This window comes from Coregonus clupeaformis, chromosome 18 (genome assembly GCF_020615455.1).
Source record: "Coregonus clupeaformis isolate EN_2021a chromosome 18, ASM2061545v1, whole genome shotgun sequence".
NCBI classification, from domain to species: Eukaryota; Metazoa; Chordata; class Actinopteri; order Salmoniformes; family Salmonidae; genus Coregonus; species Coregonus clupeaformis.
Window position 1 is genome coordinate 27,798,378 of NC_059209.1, and position 19,508 is coordinate 27,817,885.

The 19,508-nt window shown below is 42.5% G+C and overlaps 2 protein-coding genes across 3 annotated transcripts in view; one reads left to right on the top strand and one right to left on the bottom strand.

Moving 5' to 3' along the window:
• The window catches only part of LOC121530651 (hexokinase-2-like), a 68,560-nt gene extending 67,315 nt beyond the window's left edge, over positions 1-1,245 (bottom strand). The window contains exon 1 of the mRNA XM_041835775.1: positions 1,005-1,245. Within this exon, the coding sequence (XP_041691709.1) occupies positions 1,005-1,067 (63 nt within the window). The 5' untranslated portion in view covers positions 1,068-1,245. The remainder of the gene's footprint in view (positions 1-1,004) is intronic.
• Positions 270-19,160, top strand: figla (folliculogenesis specific bHLH transcription factor). Of its 2 annotated transcripts, none has more exons than XM_041835777.1 (6): positions 270-356; positions 15,556-15,702; positions 15,886-15,975; positions 16,428-16,607; positions 18,761-18,823; positions 18,993-19,160. In XM_041835777.1, exons 2-5 carry the CDS (start codon positions 15,565-15,567, stop codon positions 18,776-18,778), a joined length of 426 nt encoding a protein of 141 aa, XP_041691711.1. In that variant the 5' UTR covers positions 270-356; positions 15,556-15,564; the 3' UTR covers positions 18,779-18,823; positions 18,993-19,160. The 2 variants fall into 2 exon arrangements, with proteins under 2 accessions (XP_041691711.1, XP_041691710.1); XM_041835776.2 differs by lacking the exon at positions 270-356 and adding an exon at positions 14,989-15,375.
• Positions 19,161-19,508: the final 348 nt, after the last annotated feature.

Consider the following 19,508-nt stretch of genomic DNA (forward strand, 5'->3'; position numbering starts at 1 on the left):
CCCAATGTTTATATCCCAGGACAAATTAGCTAGGAACAGCAAGCTAGCTAAATGGCCATATGCGTTTCGACCTGTCCCCAATAATATATATAGTTGGTTCAAAGTTCCTTTTGATATTTCAACATGCTTGTCCTGATCTTGTCTGGTGTGTATGGACAAAATAAAGATGCGCGCCATGGAAGCACCTGGAAGCACGCGCCCGGTCTTGTCAGTGTGTTAAAAACTATTCCCACACCCCCTGTCGTTCAGACATCCCTGATTAACGTGCCTATGTAGCCTACATGAGCCTTCTGAAGTAATGGTTTGACAATCAGATGAAAACATCATGACTGGTTGTGTTCATGCCACATTAAAAGGTAGGCTAATACATTTTAAACGTTAAAATGACAAATCTTTACTATTAGGCCCATAGAGATCCCATTAAATTAATCAGGATTATATATGTAATTATATGATTAGGCGGCCACATAAGAGGTCCCGTATCCGGAATAAATTAAATATAAGTTCACCCCTGCATAACATTGTCAAACACGAGTTCAATTCTTAACTAGACATCTATAGACAGGGCCAACGGCTTTCACTGGCATTGTGCCGAAACTAGAAGATACGCGCTTTTTGCATAACCAAGAACAAGTCAGTAAAAGTTTATTATATTTAGCCATATCTCGCCAATCGCTAGTGTCTTCAACTTTAATTTACTTAGCCAGTGTTGATAGACATTGATGTGGTGCAATTTTGTCGGAAAAGAAAACTAACTAGCTAGCTAGCTACCACTGATAAGAGTAAATTCAACTCAATAGTGAATGTCTCAAGGAGACTGGCAAGATGTTCCACTGACCCTGCAATGCCAACATGATCAGTACCTTCCCGTAACTTAGTTTCTTCAGTCGAGCGCTAACTAACCAGTTAACGGCCAATATCATATGTAAAATATTTGTATTTGATGTTCTTTAATAACACAACGAAATAGCAAAATAACATGTTTCTAACCAGTAGCCACTTACTTGTTGAACCTTGTCATGGTGGAGCTCCGTGAAGTAGTAAGCCAGAAGATGAGAGGCTATCATCGTCGTTATGAATGTCCTTATCCTCTACCACTTAGCTAGCTAACTATGTTAATTTAATTATTTCCTATTAGCGGGCTTGTTCGTTAAAGTTTCGGCAACTAGTCATAACATTGAACAGAATCTTCACTGAACTTCGTAATGACGATGTTACCTACTACGACTTTAAAGAGATGTAGACTACAGAAGTCACATACTTTCACCTACTTCAAACAAGTAATTCGAGAATATCGAGTATTCTTACCGTCATTGTATGCACGAGGAAGGTGTGGCTTATTTCGTGTCGCCGTCTAATGATAAGCAAATGATGATATACTGTAAAAGTTTATGAAGGGATTATTATTATTAATTTTTTTTCACCTTTATTTAACCAGGTAAGCCAGTTGAGAACAGGTTCTCATTTACAACTGCGACCTGGCCAAGATAAAGCAAAGTAGTGCAATAAAAACAACACAGAGTTACATATGGGGTAAAAAACATAAAGTCAGAAATACAACAGAAAATATATATACAGTGTGTGCAAATGTAGCAAGTTATGGAGGTAAGGCAATAAATAGGCTATAGTGCAGAATAATTACAATAGTATTAACACTGGAATGCTAGATGTGCAAGAGATTATGTGCAAATAGAGATACTGGGGTGCAAAAGAGCAAAATAAATAACAATATAGGGATGAGGTAGTTGGGTGGGCTAATTTCAGATGGGCTGTGTACAGGTGCAGTGATCGGTAAGGTGCTCTGACAACTGATGCTTAAAGTTATTGAGGGAGATAAGAGTCTCCAGCTTCAGAGATTTTTGCAATTCGTTCCAGTCATTGGCAGCAGAGAACTGGAAGGAATGGCGGCCAAGGGAGGTGTTGGCTTTGGGAATGACCAGTGAGATATACCTGCTGGAGCGCAGACTACGGGTGGGTGCTGCTATGGTGACCAATGAGCTAAGATAAGGCGGGGATTTGCCTAGCAGTGATTTATAGATGGCCTGGAGCCAGTGGGTTTGACGACGAACATGTAGTGAGGGCCAGCCAACAAGAGCGTACAGGTCACAGTGGTGGGTAGTGTATGGGGCTTTGGAGACAAAACGGATGGCACTGTGATAGACTACATCCAATTTGCTGAGTAGAGTGTTGGAGGCTATTTTGTAAATTACATCGCCGAAGTCAAGGATCGGTAGGATAGTCAGTTTTACGAGGGCATGTTTGGCAGCATGAGTGAAGGAGGCTTTATTGCGAAATAGGAAGCCGATTCTAGATTTAACTTTGGATTGGAGATTCTTTATGTGAGTCTGGAAGTTGAGTTTACAGTCTAACCAGACACCTAGGTATTTGTAGTTGTCCACATACTCTAGGTCAGACCCGTCGAGAGTGGTGATTCTAGTCGGGTGGGCGGGTGCCAGCAGCGTTCGATTGAAAAGCATGCATTTAGTTTTACTAGTGTTTAAGAGCAGTTGGAGGCTACTGAAGGATTGTTGTATGGCATTGAAGCTCGTTTGGAGGTTTGTTAACACAGTGTCCAATGAAGGGCCAGATGTATACAAAATGGTGTCGTCTGCGTAGAGGTGGATCTGAGAGTCACCAGCAGCAAGAGCGACATCATTGATATACACGGAGAAAAGTGTCGGCCCAAGAATTGAACCCTGTGGCACCCCCATAGAGACTGCCATAGGTCCAGACAACAGGCCCTCCGATTTGACACACTGAACTCTATCTGAGAAGTAGTTGGTGAACCAGGCGAGGCAGTCATTTGAGAAACCAAGGCTATTTAGTCTGCCAATAAGAATGCGGTGGTTGACAGAGTCGAAAGCCTTGGCCAGGTCGATGAAGACGGCTGCACAGTACTGTCTATTATCAATCGCGGTTATAATATCGTTTAGGACCTTGAGCGTGGCTGAAGTGCACCCGTGACCAGCTCGAAACCGGATTGCATAGCGGAGAAGGTACGGTGGTATTCGAAATGGTCGATGATCTGTTTGTTAACTTGGCTTTCGAATACTTTCGAAAGGCAGGGCAGGATGGATATAGGTCTGTAGCAGTTTGGATCTAGAGTGTCACCCCCTTTGAAGAGGGGGATGACCGCGGCAGCTTTCCAATCTCTGGGGATCTCAGACGTTATGAAAGAGAGGTTGAACAACTAGTAATAGGGGTAGCGACAATTTCGGCGGCTAGTTTTAGAAAGAAAGGGTCCAGATTGTCTAGCCCAGCTGATTTGTAGGGGTCCAGATTTTGCAGCGCTTTCAAAACATCAGCTGTCTGAATTTGTGTGAAGGAGAAGCGGGGGGGCATGGGCAAGTTGCAGCAGAGGGTGCAGAGTTGGTGGCCGGGTTAGTGGTAGCCAGATGGAAAGCATGGCCAGCTGTAGCAAAATGCTTGTTGAAATTCTCGATTATTGTAGATTTATCGGTGGTGATAGTGTTTCCTAGCCTCAGTGCAGTGGGCAGCTGGGAGGAAGTGCTCTTATTCTCCATGGACTTTACAGTGTCCCAAAACTTTTTGGAGTTAGTGCTACAGGATGCAAATTTCTGTTTGAAAAAGTTAGCCTTTGCTTTCCTGACTGCTTGTGTATATTGGTTCCTAACTTCCCTGAAAAGTTGCATATCGCGGGGGCTATTTGATGCTAATGCTGTACGCCACAGGATGTTTTTGTGCTGGTCAAGGGCAGTCAAGTCTGAGGAGAACCAGGGGCTATATCGGTTCTTAGTTCTGTATTTTTTGAATGGGGCATGTTTATTTAAGATTGAGAGGAAATTACTTTTAAGGAACAACCAGGCATCCTCTACTGACGGAATGAGATCTATATCCATCCAGGATACCTGGGCCAGGTCAATTAGGAAGGCCTCCTCGCTAAAGTGTTTTAGGGAGCGTTTGACAGTGATGAGGGGTGGTCGTTTGACCGCGGACCTGTTACGGACGCAGGCAATAAGGCAGTGATCGCTGAGATCCTGGTTGAAGACAGCTGAGGTGTATTTAGAGGGTATGTTAGTCAGGATGATATCTATGAGGGTACCCATGTTTACGGATTTAGGGTTGTACCTGGTAGGTTCGTTGATAATTTGTGTGAGGTTGAGGGCATCTAGCTTGGATTGTAGGATGGCTGGGGTATTAAGCATATCCCAATTTAGGTCACCAAGCAGTACAAACTCTGAGGATAAATGGGGGGCAATCAATTCACATATGGTGTCCAGGGCACAGCTGGGGGCTGAGGGGGTCTGTAGCAAGCGGCAACAGTGAGAGACTTATATCTGGAAAGGTGGATTTTTAGAAGTAGAAGCTCAAACTGTTTGGGCACAGACCTGGATAGTATGATAGAGCTCTGCAGGCTATCTCTACAGTAGATTGCAACTCCACCCCCTTTGGCAGTTCTATCTAGACGGAAAATGTTATAGTTGGGGATGGAAATTTCAGAATTTTTGGTGGCCTTCCTGAGCCAGGATTCAGACACTGCTAGAACATCAGGGTTGGCAGAGTGTGCTAACGCAGTGAATAACTCAAACTTAGGAAGTAGACTTCTGATATTTATGTGCAAGAAACCAAGACTTTTGCGATTACAGAAGTCATCAAATGATAGCGCCTGGGGAGTAGGAGTGATACTGAGGGCTGCAGGGCCTGGGTTAGCCTCTACATCACCAGAGGAACAGAGGAGGACTAGAATAAGGATACGGCTAAAGGCTTTAAGAACTGGTCTTCTAGTGCGTTGGGTACATAGAATAAAGGGGGCAGATTTCCGGGTGTTATAGAAAAGATTCAGGGCATTATGTACAGACAAGGATATGGAAGGATATGAGTAAAGTGGAGGTAAACCTAAGCGTTGGGTATAAATGAAAGAGATAGCATCGCTGGAGGCATCAATTGAGTCGGTCTCCGCGTGTATTGGGGGAGGGGCAAAGGAGCTATCTAAGGCAGGTTATAGCCTACCTATAATCAAATCTTCTCCTCACAATTATACAACATGGCATTCAATATTATGATTGAATTAACTCTCAAAGCGACTTTTAATTACTTTGATATATAGTGTATCTTATTGATATAGATACAACTCCATAATCTTATTTCTGTAAAACAGCATTGACCTTGGTCACTGCTATTATGTCAACTGCGTTATGTCAACATGATGCCACAAAATAATGATTTGATTTTCTCTCATAGCAACTTTGAATTACTTTTTTATAAAATATTGTATCTTATAGAGCTATAGCCTAGATACAATCAATCAATCAAATGTATTTTATAAAGCCCATTTAACATCAGTAGTTGTCACAAAGTGCTGTACTGGTCGCTTGAATAATGTTTACATACTGATTTACCCACTTCATATGTACAGTTGAAGTCAGAACTTTACATACACCTTAGCCAAATACATTCAAACTCAGTTTTAATCCTAGTAAACATTCCCTGTCTTAGGTCAGTTAGGATCACCACTTTATTTTAAGAATGTGAAATGTCAGAATAATAGTAGAGAGAATGATTTATTTCAGCTTTTATTTATTTCATCACATTCCCAGTGGGTCAGAAATTTACATACACTCAATTAGTATTTAGTGCACTTCACAAAAGAGATGGCATCATGAGGAAGGAAAATTATGTGGATATATTGAAGCAACATCTCAAGAAATCAGTCAGGAAGTTAAAGCAAATGGGACTTCCAAATGGACAATGACCCCAAGCATACAGTGAGGGAAAAAGTATTTGATCCCCTGCTGATTTTGTACGTTTGCCCACTGACAAAGACATGATCAGTCTATAATTTTAATGGTAGGTTTATTTGAACAGTGAGAGACAGAATAACAACAAAATAATCCAGAAAAACGCATGTCAAAAATGTTATAAATTGATTTACATTTTAATGAGGGAAATAAGTATTTGACCCCCTCTCAATCAGAAAGATTTCTGGCTCCCAGGTGTCTTTTATACAGGTAATGAGCTGAGATTAGGAGCACACTCTTAAAGGGAGTGCTCCTAATCTCATTTTGTTACCTGTATAAAAGACACCTGTCCACAGAAGCAATCAATCAATCAGATTCCAAACTCTCCACCATGGCCAAGACCAAAGAGCTCTCCAAGGATGTCAGGGACAAGATTGTAGACCTACACAAGGCTGGAATGGGCTACAAGACCGTCGCCAAGCAGCTTTGTGAGAAGGTGACAACAGTTGGTGCGATTATTCGCAAATGGAAGAAACACAAAAGCACTGTCAATCTCCCTCTGCCTGGGGCTCCATGCAAGATCTCACCTCGTGGAGTTGCAAAGATCATGAGAACGGTGAGGAATCAGCCCAGAACTACACGGGAGGATCTTGTCAATGATCTCAAGGCAGCTGGGACCATAGTCACCAAGAAAACAATTGGTAACACACTACGCCGTGAAGGACTGAAATCCTGCATCGCCCGCAAGGTCCCCCTGCTCAAGAAAGCACATATACATGTCCGTCTGAAGTTTGCCAATGAACATCTGAATGATTCAGAGGCAAACTGGATGAAAGTGTTGTGGTCAGATGAGACCAAAATGGAGCTCTTTGGCATCAACTCAACGTGTTTGGAGGAGGAGGAATGCTGCCTATGACCCCAAGAACACCATCCCCACCGTCAAACATGGAGGTGGAAACATTATGCTTTGGGGGGGGTTCTGCTAAGGGGACAGGACAACTTCACCGCATCAAAGGGACGATGGACGGGGCCATGTACCGTCAAATCTTGGGTGAGAACCTCCTTCCCTCAGCCAGGGCATTGAAAATGGGTTGTGGATGGGTATTCCAGCATGACAATGACCCAAAACACACGGCCAAGGCAACAAAGGAGTGGCTCAAGAAGAAGCACATTAAGGTCCTGGAGTGGCCTAGCCAGTCTCCAGACCTTAATCCCATAGAAAATCTGTGGAGGGAGCTGAAGGTTCGAGTTGCCAAACGTCAGCCTCGAAACCTTAATGACTTGGAGAAGATCTGCAAAGAGGAGTGGGACAAAATCCCTCCTGAGATGTGTGCAAACCTGGTGGCCAACTACAAGAAACGTCTGACCTCTGTGATTGCCAACAACGTTTTTGCCACCAAGTACTAAGTCAAATACTTATTTCCCTCATTAAAATGCAAATCAATTTATAACATTTTTGACATGCGTTTTTCTGGATTCTTTTGTTGTTATTCTGTCTCTCACTGTTCAAATAAACCTACCATTAAAATTATAGACTGATCATTTCTTTGTCAGTGGGCAAACGTACAAAATCAGCAGGGGATCAAATACTTTTTTCCCTCACTGTATGCTTGGGGTCATTGTCCATTTGGAAGACCCATTTGCGTTCAAGCTTTAAATTCCTGACTGATTTCTTGAGATGTTGCTTCAATATATCCACATAATTTTCCTTCCTCATTATGCCATCTCTTTTGTGAAGTGCACCAGTCCCTCCTGCAGCAAAGCACCCCCACAGCATGATGCTGCCACCCCCGTGCTTCACGGTTGGGATGGTGTTCTTCGGCTTGCAAGCATTCCCCTTATCCAGAGCGACTTACAGTTAGTGAGTGCATACATTTTCATACTGGCCCCCCGTGGGATACGAACCCACAACCCTGGCGTTGCAAGCGCCATGCTCTACCAACTGAGCTACAGGGGACTACTTTCATCAGACCAGAGGACATTTCTCCAAAAAGTACGATCTTTGTCCCCATGTGCAGTTGCAAACCGTAGTCTGTCTTTTCGCACCAAAGTACGTTCATCTCTAGGAGACAGAACGCGTCTCCTTCCTGAGCGGTATGACGGCTGCGTGGTCCCATGGTGTTTATACTTGCGTATTATTGTTTGTACAGATGAACGTTGTCGCTTCAGGCATTTGGAAATTGCTCCCAAGGATGAACCAGACTTGTGGATGTCTATAATTTTTTTCTGGGGTTTTGGCTGATTTCTTTTGATTTTCCCATGATGTCAAGCAAAGAGGCACTGAGTTTGAAGGTAGGCCTTGAAATACATCCACAGGTACACCTCCAATTGACTCAAATGATGTCAATTAGCCTATCAGAAGCTTCTAAACCATTACATCATTTTCTGGAATTTTCCAAGCTATTTAAAGGCATAGTCAACTGTATGTAAACTTCTGACCCACTGGAATTGTGATACAGTGAAATATAAGTGTAAACAATTCTTTGAAAAATTACTTGTGTCATGCACAAAGTAGAGGTCCTAACCGACTTGCCAAAACTATAGTTTGTTAACAAGAAATTTGTGGAGTGGTTGAAAAACGAGTTTTAATGACTCCAACCTAAGTGTATGTAAACTTCCGACTTCAACTGTATATACTGTATTCTAGGTAAGGCTCATCCTATATAACTATTGCTGTACACACCTTTTCTATTCATATACTGTCCATAATATCTATACACACCATTATTTATATACACTGCTCAAAAAAATAAAGGGAACACTAAAATAACACATCCTAGATCTGAATGAATGAAATAATCTTATTAAATACTTTTTTCTTTACATAGTTGAATGTGCTGACAACAAAATCACACAAATTATCAATGGAAATCAAATTTATCAACCCATGGAGGTCTGGATTTGGAGTCACCCTCAAAATTAAAGTGGAAAACCACACTACAGGCTGATCCAAATGAGGCTCAGTAGTGTGTGTGGCCTCCACGTGCCTGTATGACCTCCCTACAATGCCTGGGCATGCTCCTGATGAGGTGGTGGATGGTCTCCTGAGGGATCTCCTCCCAGACCTGGACTAAAGCATCCGCCAACTCCTGGACAGTCTGTGGTGCAACGTGGCGTTGGTGGATGGAGCGAGACATGATGTCCCAGATGTGCTCAATTGGATTCAGGTCTGGGGAACGGGCGGACCAGTCCATAGCATCAATGCCTTCCTCTTGCAGGAACTGCTGACACACTCCAGCCACATGAGGTCTAGCATTGTCTTGCATTAGGAGGAACCCAGGGCCAACCGCACCAGCATATGGTCTCACAAGGGGTCTGAGGATCTCATCTCGGTACCTAATGGCAGTCAGGCTACCTCTGGCAAGCACATGGAGGGCTGTGCGGCCCCCAAAGAAATGCCACCCCACACCATGACTGACCCACCGCCAAACCGGTCATGCTGGAGGATGTTGCAGGCAGCAGAACGTTCTCCACGGCGTCTCCAGACTCTGTCACGTCTGTCACATGTGCTCAGTGTGAACCTGCTTTCATCTGTGAAGAGCACAGGGCGCCAGTGGCGAATTTGCCAATCTTGGTGTTCTCTGGCAATGCCAAACGTCCTGCACGGTGTTGGGCTGTAAGCACAACCCCCACCTGTGGACGTCGGGCCCTCATACCACCCTCATGGAGTCTGTTTTTGACCGTTTGAGCAGACACATGCACATTTGTGGCCTGCTGGTGGTCATTTTGCAGGGCTCTGGCAGTGCTCCTCCTGCTCCTCCTTGCACAAAGGCGGAGGTAGCAGTCCTGCTGCTGGGTTGTTGCCCTCATACGGCCTCCTCCACGTCTCCTGATGTACTGGCCTGTCTCCTGGTAACGCCTTCATGCTCTGGACACTACGCTGACAGACACAGCAAACCTTCTTGCCACAGCTCGCATTGATGTGCCATCCTGGATGAGCTGCACTACCTGAGCCACTTGTGTGGGTTGTAGACTCAGTCTCATGCTACCACTAGAGTGAAAGCACCGCCAGCATTCAAAAGTGACCAAAACATCAGCCAGGAAGCATAGGAACTGAGAAGTGGTCCGTGGTCACCACCTGCAAAACCAGTCTTTTATTGGGGGTGTCTTGCTAATTGCCTATAATTTCCACCTGTTGTCTATTCCATTTGCACAACAGCATGTGAAATGTATTGTCAATCAGTATTGCTTCCTAAGTGGACAGTTTGATTTCACAGAAGTGTGATTGACTTGGAGTTACATTGTGTTGTTTAAGTGTTCCCTTTATTTTTTTGAGCAGTGTATGTATATATATACACTACCAGTCAAAAGTTTGGACACACCTACTCATTCAAGGGTTCTCCTATTTTTTACATTGTAGAATAATAGTGAAGACATCAAAACTATGAAATAACACATATGGAATCATGTAGTAACCAAAAAAGTGTTAAACAAATCATAATATATTTTATTTTTGAGATTCTTCAAATAGCCACCCTTTGCCTTGATGACAGCTTTGCACACTCTTGGCATTCTCTCAGCCAGCTTCACCTGGAATGCGTTTCCAACAGTCTTGAAGGAGTTCCCACATATGCTGAGCACTTGTTGGCTGCTTTTCCTTCACTCTGCCGTCCGACTCATCCCAAACCATCTCAATTGGTCTGAGGTCGGGGGATTGTGGAGGCCAGGTCATCTGATGCAGCACTCCATCACTCTCCTTCTTGGTAAAATAGCCCTTACACAGCCTGGAGGTGTGTTGGGTCATTGTCCTGTTGAAAAACAAATGATAGTCCCACTAAGCCCAAACCAGATGGGATGGCGTATCGCTGCAGAATGCTGTGGTAGCCATGCTGGTTAAGTGTGTCTTGAATTCTAAATAAATCACAGACAGTGTCAACAGAAAAGCACCCCCACACCATAACACCTCCTCCTCCATGCTTTACGGTGGGAACTACACATGCAGAGATCATCAAATATAAAAAGAAAGAAAAATCCTTGAAAGAGTAGGTGTGTCCAAACTTTTGACTGGTAGTGTATATACTGAACAAAAATATCAACTTAACCTGTAAAGTGTTGGGTCCATTTTTCATAAGCTGATAAAAAAGATCCCAGAAATTGTCCATACGCACACAAAAAATTGGTGCACAAATTTCTTTACATCCCTGTTAGTGAGCATTTCTCCTTTGCCAAGATAATCCATCCACCTGACAGTTGTGGCATATCAAGAAGCTGATTAAACAGCATAATCATTACACAGGTGCACCTTGTGCTGGGGACAATAAAAGGCCACTCTAAAATGTGCAGTTTTGTCACACAACACAATGCCACAGATGTCTCAAGTTTTGAGGGCGCGTGCAATTGCCATGCTGACTGCAGGAATCTCCAACAGAGCTGTTGCCAGAGATTTGAATGTTCATTTCTCTACCATAAGTCGTTTTAGAGAATTTGGCAGTACATACAACCGGCCTCACAACCGCAGGCCACGTGTAACCACACCAGCCCAGGACCTCCACATCCGGCTTCTTCACTTACGGGATCATCTGAGGAAGGGGAGGTGGGGTGCTGAGGAGTATTTTTGTCTGTAATAAAGCCCTTTTGTGGGGAAAAACTCATTCTGATTGGCTGGACCTGGCTCCCCAGTGGGTGGGCCTTGCTCCCAAGTGGGTGGCGCTATGCCCAGTCATGTGAAATCCATTGATTAGGGCCTAATTTATTTATTTAAATTGACTGATGACCTTCTATGATCTGTAACTCAGTAAAATCGTAGAAATTGTTGCATGTTGCGTTTTTGTTCAGTATACATGCGAGTTGACTATATTTTCAGATTTCTGAACCACTATGAGATAACACATTTATTCGGGTTGGTGTTCCCATCTTAAAAGGTATGGGGGTAGGAGCAGTGGGAATAATAATAATATGTGAAATAAGCTAATTAAGTATGCAGGATAATGAGTGTGTTGCTTCACAAGCACACTAATAATAAAAAGAAAATGAAGCATGCCAAATAACATAACAACCACACTAATGACCCTATGACATTGCTGTTTATGCTGTGTACATTGTGAGATATAGACTTGATATTAATTGATAGATATTTATGATGTTTAGAATGTGTAATATCATGTATAATGAGATGTAAAGAATGACTAGTCAGGATCGAGGGAAAGATGAAAGATAAACGGAGCAAAGTACAGAAAGCTCCATGATGAAAACCTGCTCCAGAGTGCTCAGGACCTCAGACTGGGGCGAAGGTTCACCTTCCAACAGGACAACGACCCTAAGCACACAGCCAAGACAACACAGGAGTGGCTTCGGGACAAGTCTCTGAATGTCCTTGAGTGGCCCAGCCAGAGCCCGGACTTGTACCCGATCTAACATCTCTGGAGAGACCTGAAAATAGCTGTGCAGCAACGCTCCCCATCCAACCTGACAGAGCTTGAGAGGATCTGCTGAGAAGAATGAGAGAAACTCCCCAAATACAGGTGTGCCAATCTTGTAGCGTCATACCCAAGAAGACGCGAGGCTGTAATCGCTGCCAAAGGTGCTTCAAAAAAGTACTGAGTAAAGGGTCTGAATACTTATGTAAATGTGACAATTCAGTTGTTTATTTGTAATAAATTTGCAAACATTTCTAAAAACCTGTTTTTGCTTTGTAATTATGGGGTATTGTGTTTAGATTGATGAAGAAAAACAACAATTTAATCAATTTTAGAATAAGGCTGTAACATAACAAAATGTGGAAAAAGTCAAGGGGTCAGAATACTTTCCGCATGCACTGTATATTATCATATATTTTACAATGTATGGCATGTTTATATATGGGTTTTAAATATATTATCATATATTTTTTAATATATGTCACGTTCTTCGATATGTACGGCCATATATGGCCATATATTACTTTTCTATATGGGGGGCTAAGGTGCAGTGTGAATGCGCCTGACAGTGAGTGACCTGAAGTTTCAGCTAGAGCACTGAGAAGTCCCCCTCAGTCTGGCCCCATGTCAGGGTAGGTTCGCGTCCCAAGGCATTTGGACTTTTTTCCCGGCGTTTTTGGGGGGCAGGCCTCTGAGGTGGAAACACAAAAAGGCAACATTTCTGGGCCAAACACTGCAGTTAAGTCTGATAGTGGAAATTCATGAGAGGATAAAGTGCTGTGAGTTGGTGCTTGCAGGCTTTATGCATTTCACCTGGGCAGATACCCATCACCATATGCCTCTGCCCATCAGCGCACAGATAATGATCTCTGTAGGTGTCCTATTATCCATCTAGAATTTCAGAGGAACGGGCTCACTCATATTTCACAATGACCATAATGACATAACGTAATAATGTATTCTGTCATGTTGCATTCTTCTGATACATTTTTAAGCTTATTCAATTAGTCTCAGGTTTTCCTTCATAGTCATTTCTTTAGTCAGTTTCCAGCCATGGCAACAACATCTCTCTTCTTCTATGTGGTTCTCTCCAAGCCCAACAGTTCGTTTTCTTTTCAATAAGTTGTTTCTTGTTTTTTTCAGTCTTAGTAATGCTTTTTGAGTGGTCTTGTTATTTCAACAGGGGCTTTCAGCATATGACGATAGATATCACCTTTAGACAATGGTGTGTCTCAGACAGTGTCAACTACTGCTAATAGAATAGGAGAATCGGAACGCTCTATTCCATCACATAATACAATAGAGCAGAACACAAAGTCAGAACATTGGGATCTAACTCCAAACCGCAGCATAGCAGCTATTGTCCAGAAGAAATGCCACATCAACAGCCACTGTTGTCACATCAGAGCAATGCAAACCTACTGGCTGAAGTATGCCTATCTCTTTGTCAGTACCTACGCAGTGGTCAGGCAGTGTGCTGGCCGTTCTGCCAATTCTCATCCTCATTGTTTCTCTCTATCCATCTTAAACGTTTCCTCCTACAGTGTATGACTAATTGTCTGTGTCTGACATGGCACCAGACCATATACAGTATAGTGCACTTTTGACCAGAGCCCTATGGTAGTGCACTAGGGAGTGCCATGTCAGACGCGGCCCTTGTCAATATTGTGTTCCTTCCTGTCTTGGAAGCAGCAAACACACACAGTACCACATTAAATCATTATTAAATTTACAGAAGCAAAACCATTGTAAAAGGCCATCGATACTGATTATCCCTGTTCATATTGGTCACAATTCAGACAAAGCACTCTTTCAATAAAATGTGACTTTTTATATGAGCTAAAGGGAGTGTAGAAAAGGTCAGCAAATATGTAAAGGTTTTACCTTTGTATTTGCACATCAATTGACTCCATTTCTCTTTTCCTTCTACCTATGAAGCGTTGCTCATGCAACTCAGAAATAACAGCAATCGGTTTGGCGTAGACCTCTGTGGTTCCTGTATTGAGCACACAGATGTACCAGTAAACATGAATGCAAATAGATGTCACATTGTCACGTTCAGGTTTTGGATGAATCCTCTCCTCAGTATTCTGGTTGTATTCCCTGTCTACTGCTCAGCACAGGAGAGACTAAAGGTAGCAGCAGGATAAACTAGGTAATCCGTGACGCAGGTATTAAAGGATTCACTATTTATAACCCAAAGTTTAAAGCCAAGTGCAGTTGGACAGAGTGTGAAATGTTTAGCACAGGAAGAGATACCTTTGAATTTAATTTGTATACCATATATTTATAGTGTCATACATACACAGTAGCCTATTCCTCAGTCATGAGGTGACTTTTACTCTGATAATCTTAAATAGAGCTAACACTGAGACTCACATCAGTGTCAGGCCGGAAAGGGGTTATGTCATTCATTTAATGATCAGGCGATCCACTCACCTATCTCCATTTGGATTGGGTCCTTGCTATCCAGGATTCTTGGGACATCCCAACTCTGATTTACCCCATTGAGGTTGAGGTGTGTAAGGGTTAAGATTAGGATTATGGTTATGATTATGGTTTAGTTCAAATTACATTTTACTTAAGTGCTTCATTGCAAAACACATATATTTCATGCTCTGTTTTAACACACAAATGTTTTTTGTGGACCCTATTAAAGATGTAGATAAAGGAACGCACTCTAGTCCAGGTCATATTGAAAGTATGAACAATTTTTCTGATGTGGTAAACTGTAGCTTCTTTTTATTTTATTTTATATTTTTCTTTACATTTTATAGCACTCATGACCTCTAGTGGCTAACATTATAAGTACCGTTTTCGTCCACGAGCAATTGCTCATTTACGTTCCTGAACTATTTTGATACGACAAGGGGCTTAATAGCAAACACGTGACACTTTGCATAATTAAGTGGAGTGATAGTGAAAAACAACAAACCTCTGGTAAATCCAGCGACGATTTGGTTAGCTACACAGGTGTGCGCGGGATTAAATTAATTAATGATACACATGGTAATCTATCTTAAAAGTGCCTCATTGTAATGTAAATGGTTTGTGTTATCAACTGTAAAATATCGGATATGACCACACATGTAAAATACATCGCCATGAAAAGCTTTGAAGTTAGTGCTGCGGTGATGAGGGTCCCTGAGCGTGAGTTGATGGGTAACATTTTGGTGCGTGAAACAGGTGAGCCCTTGCTCCCAAGTCACTCCAACATAGCTAAATTCAAACGAGGGAACGATGGCCTTTATGTTCACACAGAGGACTGGAATGAAATTGTGAAAAGAAGACAATTGGTAAACGCCAAGGAACGAATGAGAGTAAGTGTAGCTGTAGGCACAGGCGCCATATCAACAAAAAACTGGCAAAAGGTCTGACATGGAAATTGACCCAAAATACTTCAGCTCTGTCACGTGGAAGTAGGCCTATAGTACAAAAAAATCATCACTTTGATTTGTTCAATTTGTATGTGCTCTGACTTGTGTAATTTGCTTTATTAGATCAAAAACATGAACAGCATGTTCTCCCGTTTGAAGCGCATGGTGCCACTGATGCGTCGTGACCGCAAACCCAGTAAAGTGGATACGCTGAAGGCTGCCACAGAATACATCAAGCTACTGGTGGCTGTACTGCAGGACTCTGACAGTGTAAGTGTAAAACAATAGGTTTAATATAATGGTGTTGTTGTTCAGACTAGCGGTACATGCCTCATACCAGCAATACTAGGAATAGGCCTATTTCTTCCACCAAACATTCGCCACAACATTTCAGGCCTAATTGCATTGCTCTAGTGACTCAATATATTAACATGTAATTTTTATGTTTGGTAGAATAATGGGAGCAAGACAGATTTCTTGAAGAATGCAATCAACTATGCAACTTCTGATGGGATGTGTGGTGATCTGTGGAGGGTGGATGAGGTAATTACTTTGTGCATTCATAGCTGCTTGTGTTTACATGTGAAGAGCTATTGTATTAGTGTACAGTTTGCCCCCTATGGGGTTTTAAAACAATCCATCAACAACCACTATGCTAACCTCACAACCGTCCGGAAGTCTCGCAAGTTTACATTCTGTTTTGCTGCACAGCGGTAATCAGTTTGGTAATACGAGGCTTGCTACCAAATGCAGGTCAGTGGTCACAATTCATGGCCTTGTAGACCACCTGAGTGTGCAGGTTTTTGTTCCAGTCCAGCACTACCCACCTGTTTCCACTTATCACGGTCTTGGTCAGATTAGTTGAATCAGGTATGGTAGATCTATTAGTTGGCACAAAACCCTACACAGTGACCACCACCACTACTTTAGAATTAGATGAAAAAGTTACAGTAGTTATTGAACTTCTCTGTATCTCACCCTCTCTTCTCCCACAGCTGCTGGACAGTGTGTCAGGAGTGTCCGGTAGTGAGTTGTCCGACGGGGTGACTATGACTGTTCCCTTGGTGACCACAGGGTTTGGAGCAGGAGATGGAGACATGAGTGGGCTGGTGCTGCACCACTGTGTGATGCCCACCTACCAGTACATCATCCAGGTGGCACCAGATCAGACTATGGTACTGAATGCGACACACCAAGACGGCGTCCCAAATGGCACCCGTATTTTGTGTTTATACCACTACTTTAACCTTAGTGAGCTCTATGGGCCCTGGTCAAAAGTAGTTAACTGAAAAGGGTGCCATTTGGAATGCAGACAATGTCTTTGACTAACTGTGAAGAGTTGTCCATCACAAGGCCTAAAATAATATCTGACAATGAATTTATTGAAAACGACTTTAATTGTAAAACTATGCAGAGTAGGTAAAACCATAACAGGAGGCTACCACAGTAGCCAACAAACACACAATAAAAAATGGAACTGGATGCTTATCAAGGCAACTATACTGAACAAAAATATAAACGCAACATGCAACAATTTCAACGATTTTACTGAGTTACAGTTCATATAAGGAAATCAGTCAATTGAAATAAATAAATTAGGCCCTAATCTATGGATTTCAGATGACTATTCAGGGGCACAGCCAATCACAATGATCCCCCCACAAAAGGGCTTTATTACAGACATAAATAGGCCTCAGTTTCAACAGCTGGTAAAGAAGCCGGATGTGGGGGTCGTGGGCTGGCGTGGTTACACGAGGTCTGCGGTTGTGAGGCCGGTTGGACGTACTGGCAAATTCTCTAAAACGACGTTGGAAGCAGCTTATGTTAGAGAAATGAACATTCAATTCTCTGGCAACAGCTCTGGTGGACATTCCTGCAGTCAGCATGCCAATTACACGCTCCCTCAACCTGAGACATCTGTGGCATTGTGTTGTGTGACAAAACTCTACAATTTAGAGTGGCCTTTTATTGTCCCCAGCACAAGTTGCACCTGTGTAATGATCATGCCGTTTAATCAGCTTCTTGATATGCCACACCTGTCAGGTGGATGGATGATCTTGGCAAAGGAGAAATGTGTAACAAATTTGTGCAAAAAAATGGAGAGAAATAAGCTTTTGTGCATATGGAAAATGTCTGGAATCTTTTATTTCAGCTCATAAAACCTGGGACCAACACTTTACATGTTGCGTTTACATTTTTGTTCAGTATAGATGCTAAGGTGTACAATTACCAATTTGCAAATCAGTGCAGACAATAGATTTGCTGAATGGAAATGGGAAGTGGGATACAAAGACACTTGCACAATACATTCCCATGCTCATCTCCACTGAACACATTCTCTGAATCTCTTGTCAAGGTGAAGGGGTCATCGCGTTCTTTGTATTTCTCTGTTCCTTGCTCTCCCTTTATCTCAGTTTCAGTAATCTATGTAGCTAACTCTAGCTCTCCTGTTCAATACTCAGTATTCTACCCACCAGGCTTTAACCTCATGTAACCTGTGATATTCTCTCAGGTCTCGACTGTGCTAGCAGGTAGACCTGTATATAACCGGGGATATCGATCGTGTAGTCCCCTGCTCAGACGTTGCATGCATCAACCGATGGTTGCGTGCCACGTTATAGTCTGTGCCGTCGGGCACCAGGTTGCTATAGCATATGTGGTTAGCTGATAGGTAAAATACATATCCAGGCATTGTAAGATCTGGCATGCATCAGCAACATCTGAGCAAAGGAACACGACCATACTCTCCGGTCTAGACTATGCTAGCAGGCAGCCCCATATAGACTGAGTATACAAAACATTAAGAACACCTGCTCTTTCCATGAGACTGACCAGGTGAATCCAGGTGAAAGCTATGATCCCTTATTGATGTCACTTGTTAAATCCACTTCAATCTGTGTAGATGAAGGGGAGGAGACAGGTTAAATGTTTTTTTGTTTTTGTTTTTTTGCCTTGAGATGCAGATTGTGTATGTGTGCCGTTCAGAGGGCAAGACAAAATATTTAAGTTCCTTTGAACGGGATATGGTAGTAGGTGCCAGGCACACCGTTTTGTGTCAAGAACTGCAACGCTGCTGGGTTTTTCACGCTCAACAGTTTCCCGTGTGTATCAAGAATGATCCACCACCCAAAGGACATTCAGCCAACTTGACACAACTGTGGGAAGCATTGGAGTCAACATGGGCCAGCATCCCTGTGGAACGCTTTTGTGCAACTCAATATTAGGAACGTGTTCCTAATGTTTGGTATACTCGGTGTATAACCTGTGATATTCTCTCGGGTCTAGACTGCTAGCAGGCAGCCCTGTATGAACTGTTTCCTCTCTATAGATGTTCCAGCCCAGCTGAGAGGAATGGCAGAGAGACCAAGCCTGGACTCAACACACCTTCCAGGTAGGTTTACAAGAGTAATGTGAGCATCCTAAATGGCACCCTATTCCCTATATAGGGATTATGCTGCCATTTGGGACGGAGTCATAATTTGCTTGTTGTACACAAAGGTATTTTCACACTTTGATACAGAAGTTTGTTCAAAAATAATGTTTTTTTGTTTGTTTTTTAGGGGCTATGCTGCAGATGGGAGGACGTTCTCCTTCCGAGAACAGACGGAAGGATGTATTTGTTAAGTGATATTTTATGAATTTGGTTGGTACATATGAACATTTTTTGTTTAACTTTATTTATTTTTACAATATTCGGCAGCCCCTTATAATAAAATGGTAAGCATGGAGTGGTTTGTATGTTTTTATTTATCACGAGATATACAGTGGGCTATTAGTAGCTTAGTGCCTTCAGAAAGTATTGACTTTTTCCACATTTTGTTGTTACAGCCTGAATTTAAAATGGATTGAATTTAGATTTTCTTTTGTCACTGGCCTACACACAATGCCCCATAATGTCAAAGTTATGGCAAGCCTATATAAGTTCAGGAGTAAATTAGCTTAACAAGTCACACAATACTGTATGTTGCATGGACTCACTCTGTATGCAATAATAGTGTTTAACTTGAGTTTTGAATGACTACCTCATCTCTATACCCCACACATACAATTATCTGTAAGGTCGACCAGTGAATTTC

Bases quoted from the DNA above. Each gene is read 5' to 3' on its own strand.
- figla (XM_041835776.2), top strand. From the start codon at position 15,100: ATGGTTTGTGTTATCAACTGTAAAATATCGGATATGACCACACATGTA. The intron at 15,376-15,555 runs GTAAGTGTAGCT...TTGCTTTATTAG, and splicing joins ACGCCAAGGAACGAATGAGA to ATCAAAAACATGAACAGCAT. The intron at 15,703-15,885 runs GTAAGTGTAAAA...TATGTTTGGTAG, and splicing joins TACTGCAGGACTCTGACAGT to AATAATGGGAGCAAGACAGA.